The sequence below is a fragment of the Bombus flavifrons genome, chromosome 7 (assembly GCF_040668555.2).
Source record: "Bombus flavifrons isolate JBK064 chromosome 7, iyBomFlav1_principal, whole genome shotgun sequence".
Lineage (NCBI taxonomy): Eukaryota > Metazoa > Arthropoda > Insecta > Hymenoptera > Apidae > Bombus > Bombus flavifrons.
In genome coordinates, this window is record NC_138448.1 from 15,678,710 (window position 1) to 15,699,139 (window position 20,430).

General features: G+C 30.1%; 2 protein-coding genes across 7 annotated transcripts; one reads left to right on the top strand and one right to left on the bottom strand.

Annotated features, from left to right (window-relative positions):
• Window positions 1–46: 46 nt before the first annotated feature.
• LOC138182124 (sialin) lies at window positions 47–14,564 on the top strand. 4 transcript variants are annotated; one of them, XM_069117714.1, is made up of 11 exons: window positions 47–468; window positions 1,739–2,078; window positions 9,359–9,561; window positions 10,955–11,085; window positions 11,210–11,315; window positions 11,936–12,020; window positions 12,153–12,373; window positions 12,445–12,591; window positions 12,667–12,799; window positions 12,878–13,119; window positions 13,257–14,564. In XM_069117714.1, exons 2-11 carry the CDS (start codon window positions 2,054–2,056, stop codon window positions 13,482–13,484), a joined length of 1,521 nt encoding a protein of 506 aa, XP_068973815.1. In that variant the 5' UTR covers window positions 47–468; window positions 1,739–2,053; the 3' UTR covers window positions 13,485–14,564. The 4 variants fall into 4 exon arrangements, with proteins under 4 accessions (XP_068973815.1, XP_068973818.1, XP_068973816.1 ...); XM_069117717.1 differs by having other exon boundaries at window positions 9,363–9,561; XM_069117715.1 differs by having other exon boundaries at window positions 47–435.
• Window positions 14,565–15,656: 1,092 nt separating this feature from the next.
• LOC138182123 (uncharacterized) lies at window positions 15,657–20,084 on the bottom strand. Of its 3 annotated transcripts, none has more exons than XM_069117711.1 (6): window positions 20,016–20,084; window positions 18,653–19,139; window positions 17,199–17,987; window positions 16,395–16,832; window positions 16,266–16,328; window positions 15,657–16,186 (listed from the first exon to the last, which is right to left on the bottom strand). In XM_069117711.1, the coding sequence occupies exons 2-6, from the start codon at window positions 19,137–19,139 to the stop codon at window positions 15,753–15,755; spliced, it is 2,211 nt and encodes a 736-aa protein (XP_068973812.1). In that variant the 5' UTR covers window positions 20,016–20,084; the 3' UTR covers window positions 15,657–15,752. The 3 variants fall into 3 exon arrangements, with proteins under 3 accessions (XP_068973812.1, XP_068973811.1, XP_068973813.1); XM_069117710.1 differs by lacking the exon at window positions 20,016–20,084 and adding an exon at window positions 19,494–19,933; XM_069117712.1 differs by lacking the exon at window positions 20,016–20,084 and adding an exon at window positions 19,218–19,292.
• Window positions 20,085–20,430: the final 346 nt, after the last annotated feature.

Sequence of the window (20,430 nt, forward strand, 5' to 3'; positions counted from 1 at the left end):
TGTGGTAGGAGAAAAGAAGCGCGAATTGGGGACTAAAAAAAGGTAGCGTCTCGCCGTTCAGTAAGAATTAGTGACGACGACGGGAGTGACTGACTGTCTTTCAGTCACGTAGTCACGTTTGCCATGGCGTATGTGTAACAGTTCCTTTGATCGGCGTGTAGTGTTGCGTTTTATTGTGATTTAACAATATTAGTAAAATAAATATTACAATTCTTTATACAAGGTTTATTATGTGTGTATTGGAGTAAATTAAACGGAAAGCAATTTTTTATTTTAATATAAAAAATCGTATTGACAAAGAGTAACATAGCTTTGTGAATATTGATCGACAAATTGGCGGGATATTATTGTGCGTTTTACGATCTTAGAAAAGATACGACTGAAATAGGTTAGTCTCATTGTGCCATCGTGCAATAAATGAAACGCGTGATGTATGTAAGTTGATGATACTCGTGATTTACACTAGTTGTAAGTGCAATTATTTATTTTGTTATTTGATGTTAATATTTATTTGAATTTTATTATTATTTGAATATATTGAATATTAAGGATATAATGAAAATATGCATTTTTTAATGTATTTTAATATACTAGAATATTAAAAGTTATATTCTACTTTAATTCTAATTCAATATTTACACAAAATTATACTTTTATCAATTAATCAAAATATAATATTGACTTGTTTTAAAATTCGAAATATTTAACAAATTTTTTAATTATTAGCATATTGTAAATATAATTATATTTATTGCACCATCCGTACATTATTCAATGTTTTTGGAATATGTAATATATCTACAATGTACATACAATCCCATAATCCTATTCCAACAATGTACATAAATATGATGCAATACAGAAACAGAACGGTATGCGAACAGAATAATATATATATTGTTCAGATAATCGTATGCTGCCCTTCTTAATTATTAGACTAATGCACTATGTGGCATCGTGCGAAATAAAAATATAAAGATAGATTCGTTAGATTAGATAGATATATTAGTTAAGAAAAAAATTGGAAAATACACGTTAGAAAATAATAACTTGTAACATTAAAAAATTTGAATTCCAATTCAAATAACTAGTTAATCTTATGTGATGTAAAAAAGTAAAATTTTTACGAACTTGTAATTTCATAAGATTTCGTTTAAAATTGAGTTACAATAATGTCATATGTTAGTTTAATTAGTTTTTAATTTCAGCTTTTAAAGCTATTAAATTTCACTTTCGTGTATTATTCATAGCTTTCTTTTTTAATTAACATGCAATATTCTTACATTTAAAGGATCAGTAGATAATAATACAATAAAATAATCTATTATAGTATCCGATGAATTTCTAATAAATATCTCAATTTCTTATATATTTAGTTAAATAATTTTATCAAATGCTTGAAAGTACACATTTAATGTAAATGTATATATATATATATATATATATAATATGACAATTACAACATTAATATCATATAATTCACTGAATTCAAGTGGTATTAACTTTATCAATAGTATAATAATGATAAAATATATGTACATTGTAGATTATCTTCGTGTCAATCTTGCTAATCAGATTACATACTGATATACGTATTTGGCGGCGTATTTAAATATTCTGTGCGTTTGTTTTCAAACTTAGTTTCTCTACATATAATATGTGATATTACATAACCCTGAGTAATTCTATTATGATTAAATATAGAATTCAGATGTAGTGATAGTGGTGTTTTTTTCAGCATCTCCGTGAAAACGTATGATTTCGAAGTCCAGAAGAAGAGTGAAAAGAATCGCTATTACTAATATCTGACATTTGCGTGAACATGATGTAATGCAAGTGAACCAACAGTTTACAAAGTTGATTAAATCCTGATGATATCCTGCAGAGTAACTTGACGCGAAAATTTCTTGCCTGCTATTACAAAATTGTTATTGATAGCGATTAAAAGCATTATTAGTAACCGTCAATTTCAAATATAGATACGGTTTATAATTTAAATAACTCAAAACATCGAGCTGTCGTTCATATACCAGTGACCAATTCCACAAACAAAATGGGTCTATTCCGGAAGGTTAATGGTAAGTACTTTGCAATCTTGAAATTCTTAAAAATCTAAAACTCTTAAAATTTCACAGTCTTGTACATTGCAAATATTTATTCGTATTTCTTGTTATTCCCTTCCCGATTTAATTTTTCATGGATTTTTCAATAAGATTAATCAATTTATTTTCGTATTTACATAATAAACAATTAATTGTATTTGTATATATATACATATTACATAAAGTTTACATACAGGGTGCTCACGCTATTAGTTCGCAGTGATAGACGATAAATACATAAAATAAATAAATAAATAAATACGATAAATAAATAAATAAATAAAAAAAGTGAACTACAAATTTTTTTTACGTATATCTTTTTGCATACACTGAATCCTCTCAATATTCTACGAAAAAAAGTATTGATGTAACATAATCGAAAACTGGTTAGTTTAAAGTAGTATTATAGTAATATATTTTAACTTTAATTTTGTAGAGTATCATGAAAAATAAGGAAAGATGTAACGCAGTACTTTCCTATTTATGTTTTCTTTGTTCTACATGTAATAAATTCTACAAAATTGAAATTAATCTTAAAATATTCTTGAAACTACCTCGCTTATGTTACTGTGATATGCGTATGCATTTTTACACTTGTGAAAAATATATTATCGCGAATATGTAATTCACTTTGAATCATCCATTCTTTTCCTCTTGCATTTTTTCCCACACTTATAGAAGAACGTTGAGAACTAATAGCGTGAATGTGAACACCCTGTATATAACCAAATATTATATAACTTTTTGTTTATATTTAAAAAAGGTCACTATTATTATATCTTGCTTCTTCTTTGTGCATATAACATAATGTGAAAATACAATTCATAGAATAATAATTAGACTGTAAAATAAACACTGAGAAGAATGTTATTAAATAATAATTAACTATGTAGTATTGTTAGAAAATGGATTTCTTGACTCTTACATTGACATGTAAAAGCATATGTCCGTGCTAAAGGCACTTTTAGGAAAAATTAAATTTTGATGTACGAAATTACATTTTTTCGAGAAAGAAAGTACTGGCTTTTCATTAATCTTTTATTATTTTATTCTTTATTTAAAATAATAATTATTATTATTTTTTATTTCATCTTTGATTACTTCACTTAATTTCGAACAAAGTTCTTAAATTCTTTCTCTTGCTCAAATAAGAATATGTAATCTGAAAGTATGATATTTCTGTATCAAAATAAATCATTAACCATAAATTTATCGTACATTGATTGTTACAGTCGGTTAATTTGTAACAATGTAGAAACATACGTACGTACATAATTATATAACAATTATGTTATGCAATAGATATTATTTTAGTGAATTCAATGTGCACAATATGTATTTGTTACCGTTCAGAGAACTAAACAAGCGTTAATGATAACATTATTCTTATAGAGAGAAGCTGATCGTATTTTGTATTTTATTAAGTGAAATTTTCATCTTTTGTAACACGTAACGCAAATAATGCATTGTCCATTATTTTCTATGTGCAGAGTTATAGTTTTATTGCAAATCAATGATTTCCTTTTATACATAGGACTTGTTCAAAAATATTGTCTTTACCTTTCAACTCATATATTTTTAATGCTATTGATATGTATACTTACAAAATTTTATAAATTAAGTTATTTAAGAAAAACTTTGTTCTTTAATGTATCAGAAGTGTTATAACAATTAACATTTTAATAATTTAATTAAGCAAATTAATTTCTTTAGTTCTTAAATTAGTTTCGCCATCGTGAAATTGAAAATAATTGCAATAGCTGTTGTCTTGATATAATTTAAATCTAAGCGTTACTAATTTATAGATTGGATAATTATCTAAAAAAAAATCCTCATTGATATCACTCTGAGATATGTCATTAGGATTATACATCTGTACGTCATTCAACTTTAATTTCACAGATATGTACACGTATGCAAGGATATATTTTGAATAACATTTATCATACTTGTGAGATTTCAAATAAGATTAAGATATGTTTGGGATATGTTGGAGGTAGATTTGGGTTAGATTTGTGTCAGGTTTGAAAAAACGAAAATATAACAAGACGAGTTATTATGGGAGCATAAATTTTCAGTCGAATGGATATCGAACATTTGAGTAAATATTTGTTTGTTGAGTCATTTCTTAATAGAACGTCTACAACCTTGCTTCAAGCCATCCGCAAATGGATCAAACGCAATACCACGCCATAAATAATAGAATTTCCTATTGTTGGAAATTTGATAAGAATTTAAATAAAGAACTCAGTCAATCGTAGAATAAATTACGTTAGTGCGGACACTAATGCGTACACCCAAAATATAGAACGTGTTTAATGCAAAGAAAACAAATATTCTACGGTGTGTGTACTCGTAAACAACTCTATACATAGCTTCATACTTTGATAATCGAATATGTAATTGCAGATCTTTTTATCGCGGCTGAAATATTCCCAATTTCTCTTAATGATGATATAATATGAAATTTGGCATGAATTGTACCTAAACTTAACCGAATCTAATTGAAATTTACTTATGATATGCATAGATGCATATAGTATTGACGACATTTTTGAATATGTATATGAAAATAAAGCCAAACTATAAAGATAAGAAAAAGAAAATAAAGGCAGTTATATACATAGATAAGTAATTATGTAACATACTCGCAACATTAATTTTGATAACATATCTCAATTCTGCTAGTAAGTTACAACGTGTATGTTATTGTTATTTAAATTACCATTACTATATCTTGAAATTCGTTTTGATACTTTTATTACATTATTTATGATCGTAAATAATGTTAAATAAAATATGTAAATGACTAGTTGAGAATTTATCTAAACTATGAATCATACAAATACGGTTGTCGTCAATGAGCAACGTTATGTATCGATAATTGCACTGTATTTGTCGTGTTTTAATAATTTCACAATATACAGGGTGTCCCAAAGTATATGGAAGTTAGTTGTAGGATCGATTCTATACATCAAGACAACGAATATTCGTGCACGTAAATATTATTTTTCAAGTCATAATCAATTTAGTTTTACGTTAGAGATATGTACATATACTGACAGCTGTGATTAAAATGACTCAGCTAACGGACTTTTTTTTCAACTTCACTCATTCTTTGTGTTTCTCTCTCTTTTTGAAGAAACAATGACAACAGAATTTCCACCATTACTGATTATTATTAAAATTTCATTTATTTGGCTCAGAGCGAGTGAAACAAAAAAGAAAGATTCGTCGGTTGATTTATTGACCTATGGCAGCTTTAATTTATTTATATGAATTTTTCTCATCGTTTTAACGTCTACAATCAACGCTATAGATATTTACTTAAGCTCATAGATATATACCCAGACACCCTGTGCATGGACATGGAAAACGTACTTTAAAAATAATCGTTGTGTATTATTGTATATATATATACATAAATATATACATACGTAACTTAAGACTTTTATCAAATGCTATAACGTACCGTTGTCTTTTTACCTAGCAAACAAATTGATATTTTTGTTTCATCCGTTATTTATTATTATTGTTGACCTTCGCATTTTCGTTATTTCTGGCAGCATAAGAACATCTACAGGAAGAAGTTGTTTGATTTTACTTGAATAATATCGCGATGGAACATTTTTACCTCCAAGGTTATCTTTTTCAAAATCGTACAATTATCGAAATACGTTAACAATAATATTATTTTATTATCGTATTATTGTCATTTATAAAGAAGACAAAATCTATATTAGGTATGTACCGGTGATTCTGAAAGTGGCCTAAGTCTATTTAGATTACAGTAATCTAAAATCATCTTTGCAAGGTAATAGATATTGAACCATTGGATTGAGTTGATTGTTGCGTGCACATAATTAGCATATCAGCCTTCAAATGATCGTAGACAACGAGAATCGTTTTATACGATGGAAAAGTAGTTTTGAAGTTTATGTCGGTATGAAAATATGTAATTTAAGAGATGTACGATTATTATTAATTTCTACGTATCTCTGGACAATAAATAAATAACTATTTCATACTATCAATAAATATCAAATTTAATATGATCCATATATATTGAAATTTTCTTTATACGCTTTTCCGTGTTATGAAGATGTAATCGCAAACTTAATCGTTTCACCACCTTCTAAAATAGATATATTTACACAATTGTGTATACTATATTACGAATCCCATTCATTTCTTTCACTTAGACGTGAAAGTAAATGTGTTATAATTAATTTCGGATTTTAGTGATAACTAATTATGAAAAGGAATGATGTTGAATGGCAAATTTCTTTGCTTGCAATACATCTTATATAAAACCAAATATTTTATTCTTCGTAACGCTCCTTCGTGTTGCCAAAATAGCGAAAGTATGTAAGCGAACAAGGATGAGCGAAATACTTCGTACATGTACATGGAAGTTATTAATATCATTACACATGGTGTTCCACTCGAAATAGATGATTTAATTACTTGCTTTAATCACGATGAAATTAACTTGATGAATTGCAAGGAACCGTGGCAATTTCCTATTTCCGATTAGTAAACAGTACATACTTCCTTTTATGTAGAAACTTTCCCTACTTCCGTAATATGCACTTCTAAGGTATTTTATATATATAAATTTTTTATATAAACAGATTATTAATTACCGAAGGTTTTCCAGATTATAGTATTTTAAGTATTCTCGTATAATATGTTGTCTAAAATCCAGCATTTTTCTTTTGATGCTGGAAACTTCTTCTTTTCTCTGTCGTGCATTGTACGTAAATACTACATATGTAGGTATTCAATTCTACAAAATTTGTTTCTATTTTTTAAAATACTTCCAAACTCCTATAAAAAATAAAAGAAAACTTGCAAGAAATCTCGTTTCAATGTTTGATCTTCAATATTCATTTTTATCTTCTTGCTTTTTTAGATGTCACGCACTATAAAAAAGAAATATTGGAAGCTGCAAATTCGTATAAAAAATAGAATAGGATTCTAAACTTCAGCTTGTTCAATAACTTGTTTCTTATTATGACTGGAATTTGCTGATATATAGGATTAATCTCTTATCTTTTGATGACAGTGTTTTCTCCTGTACTATCTTGCTACATGCGAATAATATTTTCTTGTCGCTTTTAAAAATCGCTCTTGTTTATACCTCGAGCAATGATGCGAGCTTGACACCAATCAATTGAACGGCAATTAGAAACAGAGATATGACTCAACTACGACCTTAAAGAACGTATGCTACTGAAGAAATTTATCGCGTTACTAGAATACTACTAAAAAATTGTCAAATTTCGAAGACTCATAATTTTATTAATATTCATTCGAATTTGACGCAATAGAAAGGAGATTAAAGCTGAAACTACTCGAGTTTTAATCAACTTCTTAGGATTACGAAACCTAACTATCCCTGCGATACGCCTTGATTCCGCATCAAGTTCTTTCGCAAATTACCGAAGATGATTTTACGCGAGGTTTGTCCATGACCCTGTAACCTGATTGTTGAATCAAGTTCGTCCGATTCTTATAGCTGCCTGGTTTTTATATTCGTATGTTTCTAACCTTCTTGGCACTTTTCCAATTCGTGCCGAATTTATCTGTGTATTTTATAACCTCTGACCAACTCCTTAACTACGAACTGAATTCATTTCGAAATTTTCTTTATTTCATTTTGTTGACATCTCGATATTTCACAAAGTCTTTGCAAAAGTTTCATTCCCCCGGCTATTTCCCCGTTAATATCAAGTTTGTTTGCACATAAGTATGTAATTCCATTCTAGCGTCTCTTTGATTTCGCATCAGGTTTTATCCTTGTTTTTATATAATGCTTCAAAGAACTACGTGACTCTCGTCATGTTTGTCGGCGTATATTACTAAGAGACTGATGAACCTCTTGCGTTGCTTTCTGAAGGAAAACGTTTTATTCGTCAAAGTAGTAACATTCGCAGTTTCTCTCAAGGGAAACCAGCTTATAAATATCGTCTTTATATACGTACGTTACTACTTTGGAAATTAAAAAACTTGTCCAATATTTTTTACTTGTGAATTGTTAACAACGTAATGACCGTTTAGGCGTGAAAAGATAACGTATATGATGAATTATTACTAAAATTATTGCTGCGGATATTTTACGTACTTACATCACCTACAGTAATCACAAAGTCTTTATAAGAAAACAGCCAGTGATATTGATGAGCCAGAATGATGAAGACGACATCCTTGTTCCTGTCTACTTGATACTGCAAGATCGCATATTGTACACGTTGCTCAGCCAGACTTTGAGTAGAAACTTCTTATACAGGATGGTTGGTAACTGGTGGTACAAGCGGAAAGGGGGTGATTCTACGCGAAAAAAGAAGTCGAAAATATAGAATAACAATTTTTCGTTTGAGGCTTTGTTTTCGAGAAAATCGACTTTGAATTTTAGCTCGGTACACGTACGGTACGTTATAACGGATCTCATTGTAGATCGTTGTCTCGATGGAAAAATTAAAAAAAAAGAAAAAAATTAAAAAAAGAAATTTTTATTCTATATTTTCGACTTCTTTTTTCGCGTAGAATCACCCCCTTCCCGCTTGTACCACCAGTTACCAACCACCCTGTATATTCTTCTGCTTTTTCTGATGATAATTCTACGAATTATTATCTCTTTCTAAGCTCAGATAGACATTTGCATATCAATCAAATGAAAAACGGAGAGACTACTTTTCACTCTGGAAACAAACCTTTCCACAGCCCGTATGTAGATTGAGAAATGAAGATCGTGTCGAACGTCAAGAATTGAGAATCAAGATCACGCGAAGACGTAGTAGTATAGGTCACTGGATTGGTCTTAATCTGAGCTATAACGCTGTAACGATAAAAGCATACATATAGTCCTATTTTTAAAGAAAGAAACATCGATGATCGTAAAATCTAGAAGAAATACGACCTTAAAAAAATGTCATGTCTGTCATCATTGTTTTCTTCTGATGTTTTCTTTTTATCATTGATAATAAATGAGATATTCAAGGTGCTCAAGTTATATGGAACATTCTGTATATCTCAATTAATAATAATATAGTTATCTGATTATTATATACTTAAAATACTAAGCAGCCTGAATAGAAATTCCATTATAATTCGTGCAGTGTTAAAACTTGTTAAACATTAACTAGAGTATCCATGTTCCTTTGATTCTTAAACGTAACATTTAAATTGTAAATAAAATTTTCTAACTCTGACGTTTTTATCAAACGAAATATACATATGTACATATATTTCAGACAGAATACCGAGGAGAGCGATTTTGGGCGCGATGATGTTTTTAGCTTGTATGTTTTCATACATGATTCGTACAAATTTGTCCATTACCATTGTTGCTATGGTAAATGCAACTAGTAAAAGTGGAGCAAGTGGTCCAGCATGTTCTGCTCCCATCGCCACTAATAGCAGTAATAGTACTTATAAACCTATTATACTTCCAGACGTAAGTATTTTTTTAATTACACATACGACAAAATATTTAGCATATTCCACAGCCAGAACACAGCTTTTATATCGTGCATTGTATGACAAATTATTTTATACGAGAAGCGCATGACATACACAGTACGTTATTACCAAAGATTCAGATATGGTATAAGTAGAATCATTTTTTCTGCTTTATCGTCGAGTAAACTAAACTTAAAGACGTTTTAGATTTACTGAATATATCTTGTGCAGTTCTTTGTTGTTATCAACATTAAAAGCATGGAAAATTTAATTTTATCTATGCACCCGTTAGCAATTGTTTTGTTTACACAAACAATTAGATACATCTTCTTTTTTTATGGATGTGTTTGGTAAACATTACTATTACATACTGCTTTCTTGAGTCATATGCAATAACATCTTTATAGCCAATTAATTATATTTTATCAAAGTGTTGACTTCCTATAAATATTCAAAGAACGAAAATCAATCATTTTACACATGCACATGGAAATCGCTTGAGGCAAAAACAAGCAACAACCATTGAAAGATGTAAATTTTCAACATTTCCAACATTTTTAACCGTTCGCAACTCATAGTAATGTTAGCCGAACCCGATAAAACTTTTAGTATATATATATAACTGACATAAATGTACAAAACGTATTGTTTAAATTTTTATTACAGGCTCAGATAAAAAAGTTGTAAAAGATGACCTTTACCGTCTTTCTCGCGATTCCGATCAACTACAATCTTTTCAAAATCTTTTTCACGTATCATTTAATAAACTAGTTCTTCTAATTTTTCAAAGGAATTCAAATAGTTAGATTTAGTTTTAGAGAGCATCCACACTTTACATAAATGTCAACACACAAATGCCTTCACGCAAAGTAGGATTCATACATGTATGTACGATCTTGTTATAATTTTTCAAAAAGGTATGAACACAAATAAGAAATTTTCTATGCATAATTCAACAAAAATACAAAAGATCATCGAATTCTAAGACACGAAGAAAAAATATTGAACTAATATTGAACGATAAAATAAAGAGATTAACTATGTTTGGTCTTAAATGTTTTTCATATTATGTTGATTGGATGTAAATAAATGAATTGCACTAGCAGGAAGTGCGTAAAAAAGGAAAGATATTATCATGGATAGAGTAACGGTGTAAAGTGTAAAGCGTAAGGGATTGCATCTATGGAAGATTATTTCCGTTGTTATAAACTGTTAGTTTTAGGATTAATTATGTTTAATATGTGTATTTTTGTTTAGAAATGTTTATTTTTGTTTTGTGTAATACTTTTGTTTAGAATTACTAACTGCTAATTAAAATTTCGTAAAATAATTAATAATTGTTTATTATTTGCTATACATTAGATCAATACCACATTTTCATCTTACAGTATGGCGAACGATTTGAGTGGAATCAGCATATACAAGGTCTTTTACTTTCTGGCTATTTTTACGGAGTTATCCCAGCAAGTGTACCTGCTGGTCTTTTAGCTGAAAGATATGGAGGTTCGAAAGTAGTAGCGTAAGTATAGTTTCCAATTATATGTATATTTACGATATATGTATGTATACCTTATTATTTCGCATTACATTTTATAATTATTTACATGTATTTTACCTATCTCTTGTATAACCTTTTAATATAGATTTGCAACGCTGATACCTGCAGTACTAAACCTTTTGATGCCTTGGGCTTCTGGTATACATTATGGTTTAGTGTTTGCACTTCGTTTTTTGATGGGTTTCTTTGGAGTAAGTCACTCACTAAATTATTTATCATTTATAAATTATTGCTTTTCCATTTTCATTAAATTTCTTACTAAATAAGATAGTTTTATAGAAGCGTACATAAAATTTTTAGACTTCGACATCTTAAAGACGCTTTTAAGGCGTCGAGTTATATCTTTGAAAAGTCTGCTACAATACAAAACAGTACGATTATCGACGTCTTGTGAACGTCTATTCACTACCTAAATGTTACGTAAATAAAACGGCTTTGTGTTGTATGAGTAATGGATATATCAATAATTTAGAAATCTAAACTAGACAGAAAATTTTGTTCATACGAGCTTTGACGACTGAAGACTGGCTATTATTAGATAGGCAGTCTAGACAGTTTTCTATCTAAAAAAAGACAGAGTTTACATCTTATTAACTCTACTAACCGATTAGAGCTACGTTTAATATACACTGGTTTCTATAAAACTATGGAATTTTTGTAGAAAACATTTTTTATGAAATTTTAATTGTAGCAAAGATATTTTAGGTGTATATTCAGCTGATCATAAAGGATTTCATTGTGTGTTTATTATTATTAATAACGTGCAATAATGCAATCAAGATAAATTTTTACTATTAAACTAAATTCATAGGCAGCTGTTTATCCTGCTCTTCATGCAATGATTGCAAGATGGGTTCCTCCTAGCGAGAAGGGTATATTTGTATGGACAATGCAAGGTATTTACATAAAAATTAAATACAAAACTAATAAATCCAACATAATTAATTAATATAATATATATATATTAATATATTAATTAATATAATATAATATATTAATATAATATAATTCGAGATATCGTTTTTTAGGTGGACCTTTTGGAACTGTAGTCACGTTTACATTATGTGGCCAAATAATTAGTGCTTTTGGTTGGAAAGCTGCATATTATGTTACGAGTGTTCTTATACTGATTTTTTATGCTTTATGGGTTCTTCTTATATATGATACCCCTGATCTTCATCCAAATATCACAGAAAGTGAAAAAGCTCACATCAAAGAACAAATAGGTACTTCTGTCTCTAAACAGAAAGTAAGTATAAATATTAGTGCTATATACATTTAATTATATGTATATAATTAAATATTAATGTCGAACAATAGGTAAAATTACCAGTGAGAGCTGTTGCTACATCAGTACCGTTCATAGTTCTGTTATGGGCTCATTTTGCAAACATGTGGGGTATATACTTCATCGCTACAAACGGACCAAAGTATACATTGGAAGTTCTTGGTTTTAATATGAAATCGGTATACTGGCTTGTTTATGTATTGTTTAAAATGATTTTATATAACCTAAACTAAAGTTAATTTAATTATATCTAGGGAGGGTCAATTACAGGATTACCTTACATAGCAAGACTTGGTGCTGGTGTATTGTTTGCTGCAGCTGGTGATTATGTTCGAAAGAAAAATATTCTTACTTTAAAATGGATTAGAAAAATATTTATGATTTTCTGTAAGTAAATTTAAATGGAAATTGGTTTGATAAATTTTATTTAATAACGATAAATAAATAAAATTTCTTGTTTAATAGCACATATGGGTCCTGCGTTTGCTTTGATTATAATGACGTACGTTGGTTGTGATGCAGTAACTGCAATCGTTATGTTAATAGTAGCACTAACTTTTAATGGAGCTGCATGCCAGACCAGTTTACAAAATCATCAAGATCTTGCACCGAATTTTGCTGGTTCTTTGTATGGTATTATGAACACTTTTGGCAGTTTTGCTGGATTTATTATTCCACCAGTTATTGGCGTTTTAACAAATGAAAGGGTATGGATTAATCAAGTATAAAATTTGTAATACTTAATTATAGTCGAACAAGTTATATTTGAACAATTAAGAAAATTTATAAATTTAAATCTAAATTCTAAATATAAAATTTTTTATTTACTATTTCTTTTTAATAGAATGGAGTAGAAGAATGGCGTGTTATGTTCTGGATTTCATCAGCAGTTTTTACATCTGCAACAGTACTCTTTTGGTTATTTGGTTCAGCAGAAATTCAACCATGGAATGATTTAAGTCAGCAGAAAGTACAAACGATTCCTGATGAAGAAACACGAATGACTGAAATACCGACTAAAGAATCACGTATGGAAGAAGAAGAAGACAATGAATATAAAGCATCATTATAATTAAAAAATTGTATCTTTAAAGAAGATAATACTATATTCATTTTTATTAATTTATTTAATACAACATAAACTGCATTAATATGTCTGATCATTTCATAAGCAGTACGAATATTACGTTTTCTGAAAGGGATAGGTCAGCAATTATTAGTAATCAATACGCTGTCATTTGCTTGTCAATTTGTCGATCTCTCTTTTAATCATTTTTTATTGTATTATTACTAACTTTTTGTAAAATACTCGATTATTCCTTCAATGCTCTAATAATACATCGAAAGTATGCATACTTGACCAAATAAATGCTTATAATATAAATCTTAACAATAAGCGTATTAAAACTATATAATTTAATGTGATTCATATGCATATATGTATGTGAAAAATTTATATAGCATTATCTACTTATATATGATATCGTCAATTTATATTACAAATCTTTGTAACATATTTGCGATGCCAATATTTTCTGGAACATTATAAATTTATATGAATACCTTTAAAGAATTTCTACTGTAATTAGTTAAAGGAGTTAATTCTTCCGAAATTGAGACAAATTATTAGTTAAAAATATTAAGGACTAAGTACTTGCAGTCACTTGTAGCAAGGAAAATGGCTAATTGTTCAAATATTCGTACGATTCGGAGCTTCTAAGGATAGGTGCCATGCGTTCCTCATGAGTTGTTTTGCCAGAAGATATTCTCGCTTATCTCATATCATGGCTAATTCCTTAGAAAAAAATGACTAACTAGCGATTATTTGACTTCGTTGTTTCAACATTGCGTCTTTAACTTATTGTAACGAATTAATGATATATGAAAAGTACAAAGCTCTCTGTCCTGAGTGTACAGTAAATAATTTTATATCCTAATTATCCCAAAAGTGATGTCATTTGAAATGCAGAAATAGTTAAAAACATTAGATTTTTTACATTAGTAAAATATCCAAACATCGTACTAGACTATCTATTAAAATTTAAGAAATACTCGACTACATTTCTTAATTTCGTGCCAAATTGAATTAGTTTCAATGTAAGTCATAGTATGTACTTATCGTGAATACAACAGTATCATAATCTTAATACTACTTCCAGCGTTTTGAATGCATTGCATGAATGAAACTTTGTTAATACTAACGTACAACTTGTTATGTCACGTACACTATATATTATTGCTAAACCATTTATATATCTACTTGTTCATGAACTTAATATCATTCACATTGATCCTATTCGGTTGGTCGTCCTCCCCATCTATCCGCCGCTTCCTGTACCTCTTTTTCATACATCATCGATATATTCGCAGACCTTAATATTGAGATCTTTTAACATCTCTGATTTCTCTTCCTCTACTCTTCTTGCCTTTATCGTACCAACTGTATTATTCTTTTTCCGTTTCTCGTCGATGTTTTCGATTCTATTGATCATTTATAAATAGATTAAACTTGATGTTAAAAACTCTTCCGTTAGTCCCTACTACGAGTTGACTATATTTACCGTTCTTTTATATACATGTATATTCTTCTTACGTATAAAAATGCTTATCTCATCTTATGCACATCTTTTTCCTCTTCAGTTTATTGTTTATCAACCCGTTGAGTACGAAGATATGATCCCTCGTTCCTGTTTTCGTTGGAAAAGCCGCTTGATTCTCTCTCAAGATCCTACTTCTCTCTATTCGCTTTCTTAGCCTTGCATTCAGCACTGTTCACAAGCGCTTATAACACACACATTATAAATATTGTTTATAAAACCACAAATATAAAATATACAGTTGTAAATATAAGAATGAATATGATGACACCATGGGAACTCCCAATATCAATATGCAGAAGTATATATGACTTGACTTTATACAAAAAAACGTAGCATGAGCAATATAATATATTTATATAATATTTAATTTATATATAATCTACAATGTGCGATATGCAAAAATTATAGAAATAGATCTTTTTACACATGTATGTATTTCATTATAATTAATTTAAAAATCATATACAAGATATAGCTATACGTAATTTGTGTAATTATCTTTATGTTAGATTTATGTTACAATATCATGCAATTACTGAATGTATTATATTATGGTATATGTATATAGTTGCATTGTGATGTGCATAGCTTGCCTTGAGGATACTTTAATAATAGTGTATGCGCATTTATTTTTGTCAAATAAACGTTCTAAAAGTGTATTGATTATTGTAACGTATGTATATACATTTAATTGTTATCATGGAAATATGCAGTAATTATTATGTTAATTGTTACAATTATCAGGTACGAGTGTCTTGAGAGAGATATATAGGAATAATTTTTAAACCGTCTCCATGTGATTTGTTAGGAATGCGTGAAGGGGTGTGGTTGATGTAAGTATTTGTATTGGGCAAATGTAATTTTGAGAAAGTTTTACAGGTTTGTTGCGTGCAAGAGATTTTTTGTCCGATCATTTTATTACTTATGTTATTTATACTTAAACATGCATTGCAAGTTGATTTAGTACACGCGTCTTCATTCTTCGTAAACGAATAATTTTTCAAAGTCTGTTGCGAGGAAGTAATATAGTTTTCTTGGGTACAAAATGTATTTTTTAATATTTGTAAAGCGTTTGCTGCTTGGGAAGTTAATGTACTATGGTTGCTGGAAGAAGGCGGGCAAATTTGTTGATCTAGCAAAGTTACAATTGTCTGACTTGAGCTACTCACAGATTCTGCAAAGTATAACGTAATATATAGTCAGTCTTAAGAAGGCAGATTAAAATAAGTAAAATAAAATTATGATAGCTTTACCTTTTATTGAACATGCTTTCATCGTTGTAGCGTCCGTTACATAAGACCATTCATTAACAGATTCTAAACGATAATAAATATATAAATGCAAATAAACGTATATTTTGTACGAAATATTGTAATATTTACCTTGAGGTCCAATCTCTTTGTCACCTTGTAAGAATACACAGATTGTACGACGAGATTCTCCGCATGAACCTATCGGGGGAAGTTGTAGGGGAGGTTTGAGCTTTGTTTCTGAAGGGCAAGGTGGTTGGAGATTTTCATCTTTTTCAGTCATTTTAGTCACGATATAACAGGGTTTATACGCTAGCAATATATCCTGTGTACGAAGTATCTTAATTTCCTCTTTTGGAACACTTTCTACTTCTTGATCATTCAAACACCACTGGCACATCGATTGTCTTCTACAGACAGAACATAGAACTTCCTTCGATTTTTTTATTTTCTTGACTTCCGAAATTGCAGCTATACTTGTTTGCGTAGAAATTGTTTCCGTTTCTTTCTTCGTCATCGACTCAAGAATTTTCTTCTTTCTTGTAGCCAATATTTGATCTATCGACTTACCTGAAACGCATTGTCGAAATGTTATTAATCACGAGCAATGAGGTACACGATCGAGTTAAATAAATGCTTTTAATATTTTGCGTATTCTTATATTTTAAATGTAAACCTGTCGATGTTGAAATAATAGCGTGTCTATCTTATTTCAATATAAGATATCTTTTTACGACCTTATAGAGGGTGTTTCAAATTTTAACGATCAAACTTCACCAGTATGTTCTATGAGTAGAAATATTAAGGGGTCTACCTACGTTGGTAGTAGGACTTAGGAAAATAGGACTATCTATTTTCTTAATTACGCTCTCAAAAATATTAATTTTCATAAAAATCTGCAGTCTAATAATAAAACGTTTCAAGTTTGATACTAACGCTGCGCTTGCTTCTGCAGTTCCATAAGTTTTACGATAATAATCATTGTTCGTTGAAGAATTCCCTTCAAAATGATTTGAACGGCATGAATGGCATTTTCAGATACAACGTTGCAAGTCATTTCCAACAAATTATCCATCAAAGGTATGACGATAATCGATGCTTCTAGGGGGTCCACTACCATATCGAGTTTCAATTTTCTCAACACGTCTTCCTCTTTCTCATCATCTAACTTGTACGTAGCTATGGTTTGTATAATTTGTTCTTTCATGGGATATCTAATCCTTCCGGCACACTTGTCAACAATTTCATCTATTATATCGTCTATTACGATCCTAACGTCGATTCCTTTGGAAATACAATCGTCTAAGTAACTTGAAATCATTCTCTTCGTTTCCCAATAATCCGTTAACAGCATCGTATTAGATTGTTTCGGTTCGCAACTCAAACCTGTCTGTACTTGACTATCTATAACGAAGATTTTCGTTCGATTGTTATATTTGATATAAGTTTGCGTCGCCTTATCAGACGTCTCGGCTTGTGCTTGACTCGTCGGATCGTCTATCCAAAATGCACGCGCTAGTAGAAAATTCAAAATCTCAGTAATTTCCACTTCTGTTTCCTCTTCGGTGCTAACTTTGGACTCGAACACTTCGCGTTCTTCATCTGTGACGTCCATGGACAGTTGTTCCATCACAACATCATGCGGTGTTTCGGGATGGAAGCTAAGAATAGTTGCTGCCACATTGCTTCTCTTTAATTCAGGCATGGGACCTTCCTTCATTGACGCTACATACACAAAATGTCTTTTAACAGTTAGATTTGGGAAAATGTTCATCTCTTTGTTTAATGCGTACATGAAGATATTTCCCCCCGTGATGAATAGCATCATAATTATTCCAATTACTTTGCGCGAATAGTAGATTAAATATACAGGGTGTCCTATTTTACTTGACTCACACAAATCTCTTGAATAATGTATAGTTTAGCAAATAGTTGCGTGGGTCGATTAAATTTAAACACCCTGTACATCGTTAAACTTCAATGGAACAATGACACGATTCTAATTTATCTTTTTATCCGAATATATAAGAAAAATTATGTAGTTGCAACCAAGAGCCTATACCTAGGTTTTGCATTAAAATTAAACAGCACCTTAACTCCTTAACCTACGATTTACATTCGAGAATTTTGGGCCGAAAACGTAAACAAGCTATTATATATTATATTCTATATTATATTTGGCCCGATCATCTACTACGGGCTATGCCCGTGATATTTACGTTTGGTCCGATCATCGTATTACGGGCTATGCCCGTAGTTGTAGGTTAAGGGGCTAATACCTTCTTGGTATTAAATACTGGTAAATTAAATACTGAAATTTTTTGTTTTTACGGTATTCAAGGTATCAAAAAAGTGTCAAACGAATAATAATAGAGAGCAGTGAGACGTACTCATAATATCCTTAAAGTATTTTAAAGGCGGACATGGCGTGCTCATGTATATCGTTTGCGAGGCTTCGTCCCGATATTCGATAGAAATGTGCACAACTGGTATTCCTTGTAGATACGTTTGGCTTTCTGCATCCTCTTTCGACCTCTGTTCAATTTGAACCTTTGGTTCTTCTGGTTCTTCTGGTTCTTCTGGTTGTCCTATTTCTTCTAATTCTTCTGGTTGTTCTACTTCTTCTGATTCTTCTGGTTGTTCTACTTCTTCTGATTCTTCTGGTTCTCCCGGCTCTTCGTCTTTCGTTTTTTTAGAATCTACAAATTGTTTGTGAGTAAACGATCGTCTATATACAATATTATCAGGATCAAGAACTAGGTGTTTGTCCGGTGTTGACGACACGGTCGCTGTATCCAAAATTTCCCTTAACGTCGCATCGTCTTCTGGGGTTACCGTGATAAGAGTTTGAGCCCAAGCATCATCTTCCGAAGTCATCTGATATATGAGAATACGAAAAGATATCGATCATCTAGTTGATAAAATTTCAAGAAAAAAGTAGAAGTCTTTACGTACTTAATCTTGCGAATGTTGGGAATTTCTATGGCTCGATTTTTCTATCGCGTTAACAAAAAAGACAAATCTTTTATGCACATTAACAATGACTCTTTCATATCCTTCTCAAGAGTACGATTAAGTCGAAAATAGTCAGAATAGAATATTTTACATTAATTTTATTGGTAATTTAGACACTTAGTTAAGAAATGAATTATGAAAATTATGTGAAATTAAATTTACGAAAAAATGTAATAGTTGATATTTCTGAAAGTATTACAAATGTGCAGTACTTACTCTGATAAGAAATTAAATTACTATTATCTCCAATGTAATTTGTTGTCAACGAACAAATACACTTATTAGTTCGAGATGTCATCTCAGAGTTCCAATAAAAACTATCCGAGGGTTAAATAAGTTATTTTAAAATTTTGTTATTGGAATTTTGCATATTAAAAGGTTATACAGATTCTGTGACATGTCAAAAAAACAATGATATTCTACCTGAGATAGTATACAATATGTATAAGATACATATACAGTGATAATAGAAAATCTAATTTGAAAGAAAAAGGATGTCATTTTGTTGAAAATGACAACGTGAGTTCGCGCTCGCCATCCATATGCAGATGCGCTAGTTACAATAAATAGTAACTAGAACATAGTTCTAGATACAATCGATAAATTTAATCGATAAGTTTAAGATGTTCTTTTGTGTCTATCCCTAATCCATGTAAGAAAGTGCAATAAAGGTTTTTTGGCTCAGAACGGTATGATAGATTTATCCAAAGAATAAAATAATAGCTATTGTGATCCTACCTCTGAATACAGAAATAACAACACATTTTTTATGTAAGGAAATGAATGAAAACAAACATCCAAAGCTTAATTTTCTAAATGATTGTTTATGACATTTAGCCGGATGCTAGATGCAATATTACGGATGCGAGTGCCGATTATAGAACAAGTATAACTAGGATGTACTAGCAAGGAATATCACCCAACTGCTTCTGATGAAACTATAGCTTAGTAATCTAGCGAGGATATTCGTTTAGGGATTAGAGAATGAAAATAACCCTATGCATTATCTTTATGACGTAATTTCAATTTTATTTACACTATCAAGCGAAAAGATAGGTAACCGCATGTCTCAGTCAACGCTTCTATTCTGATTTCTAATGGAACGAAAACCCGTAAATAGCGAGGGATACCAACAAACTATCGTGCAAATGAT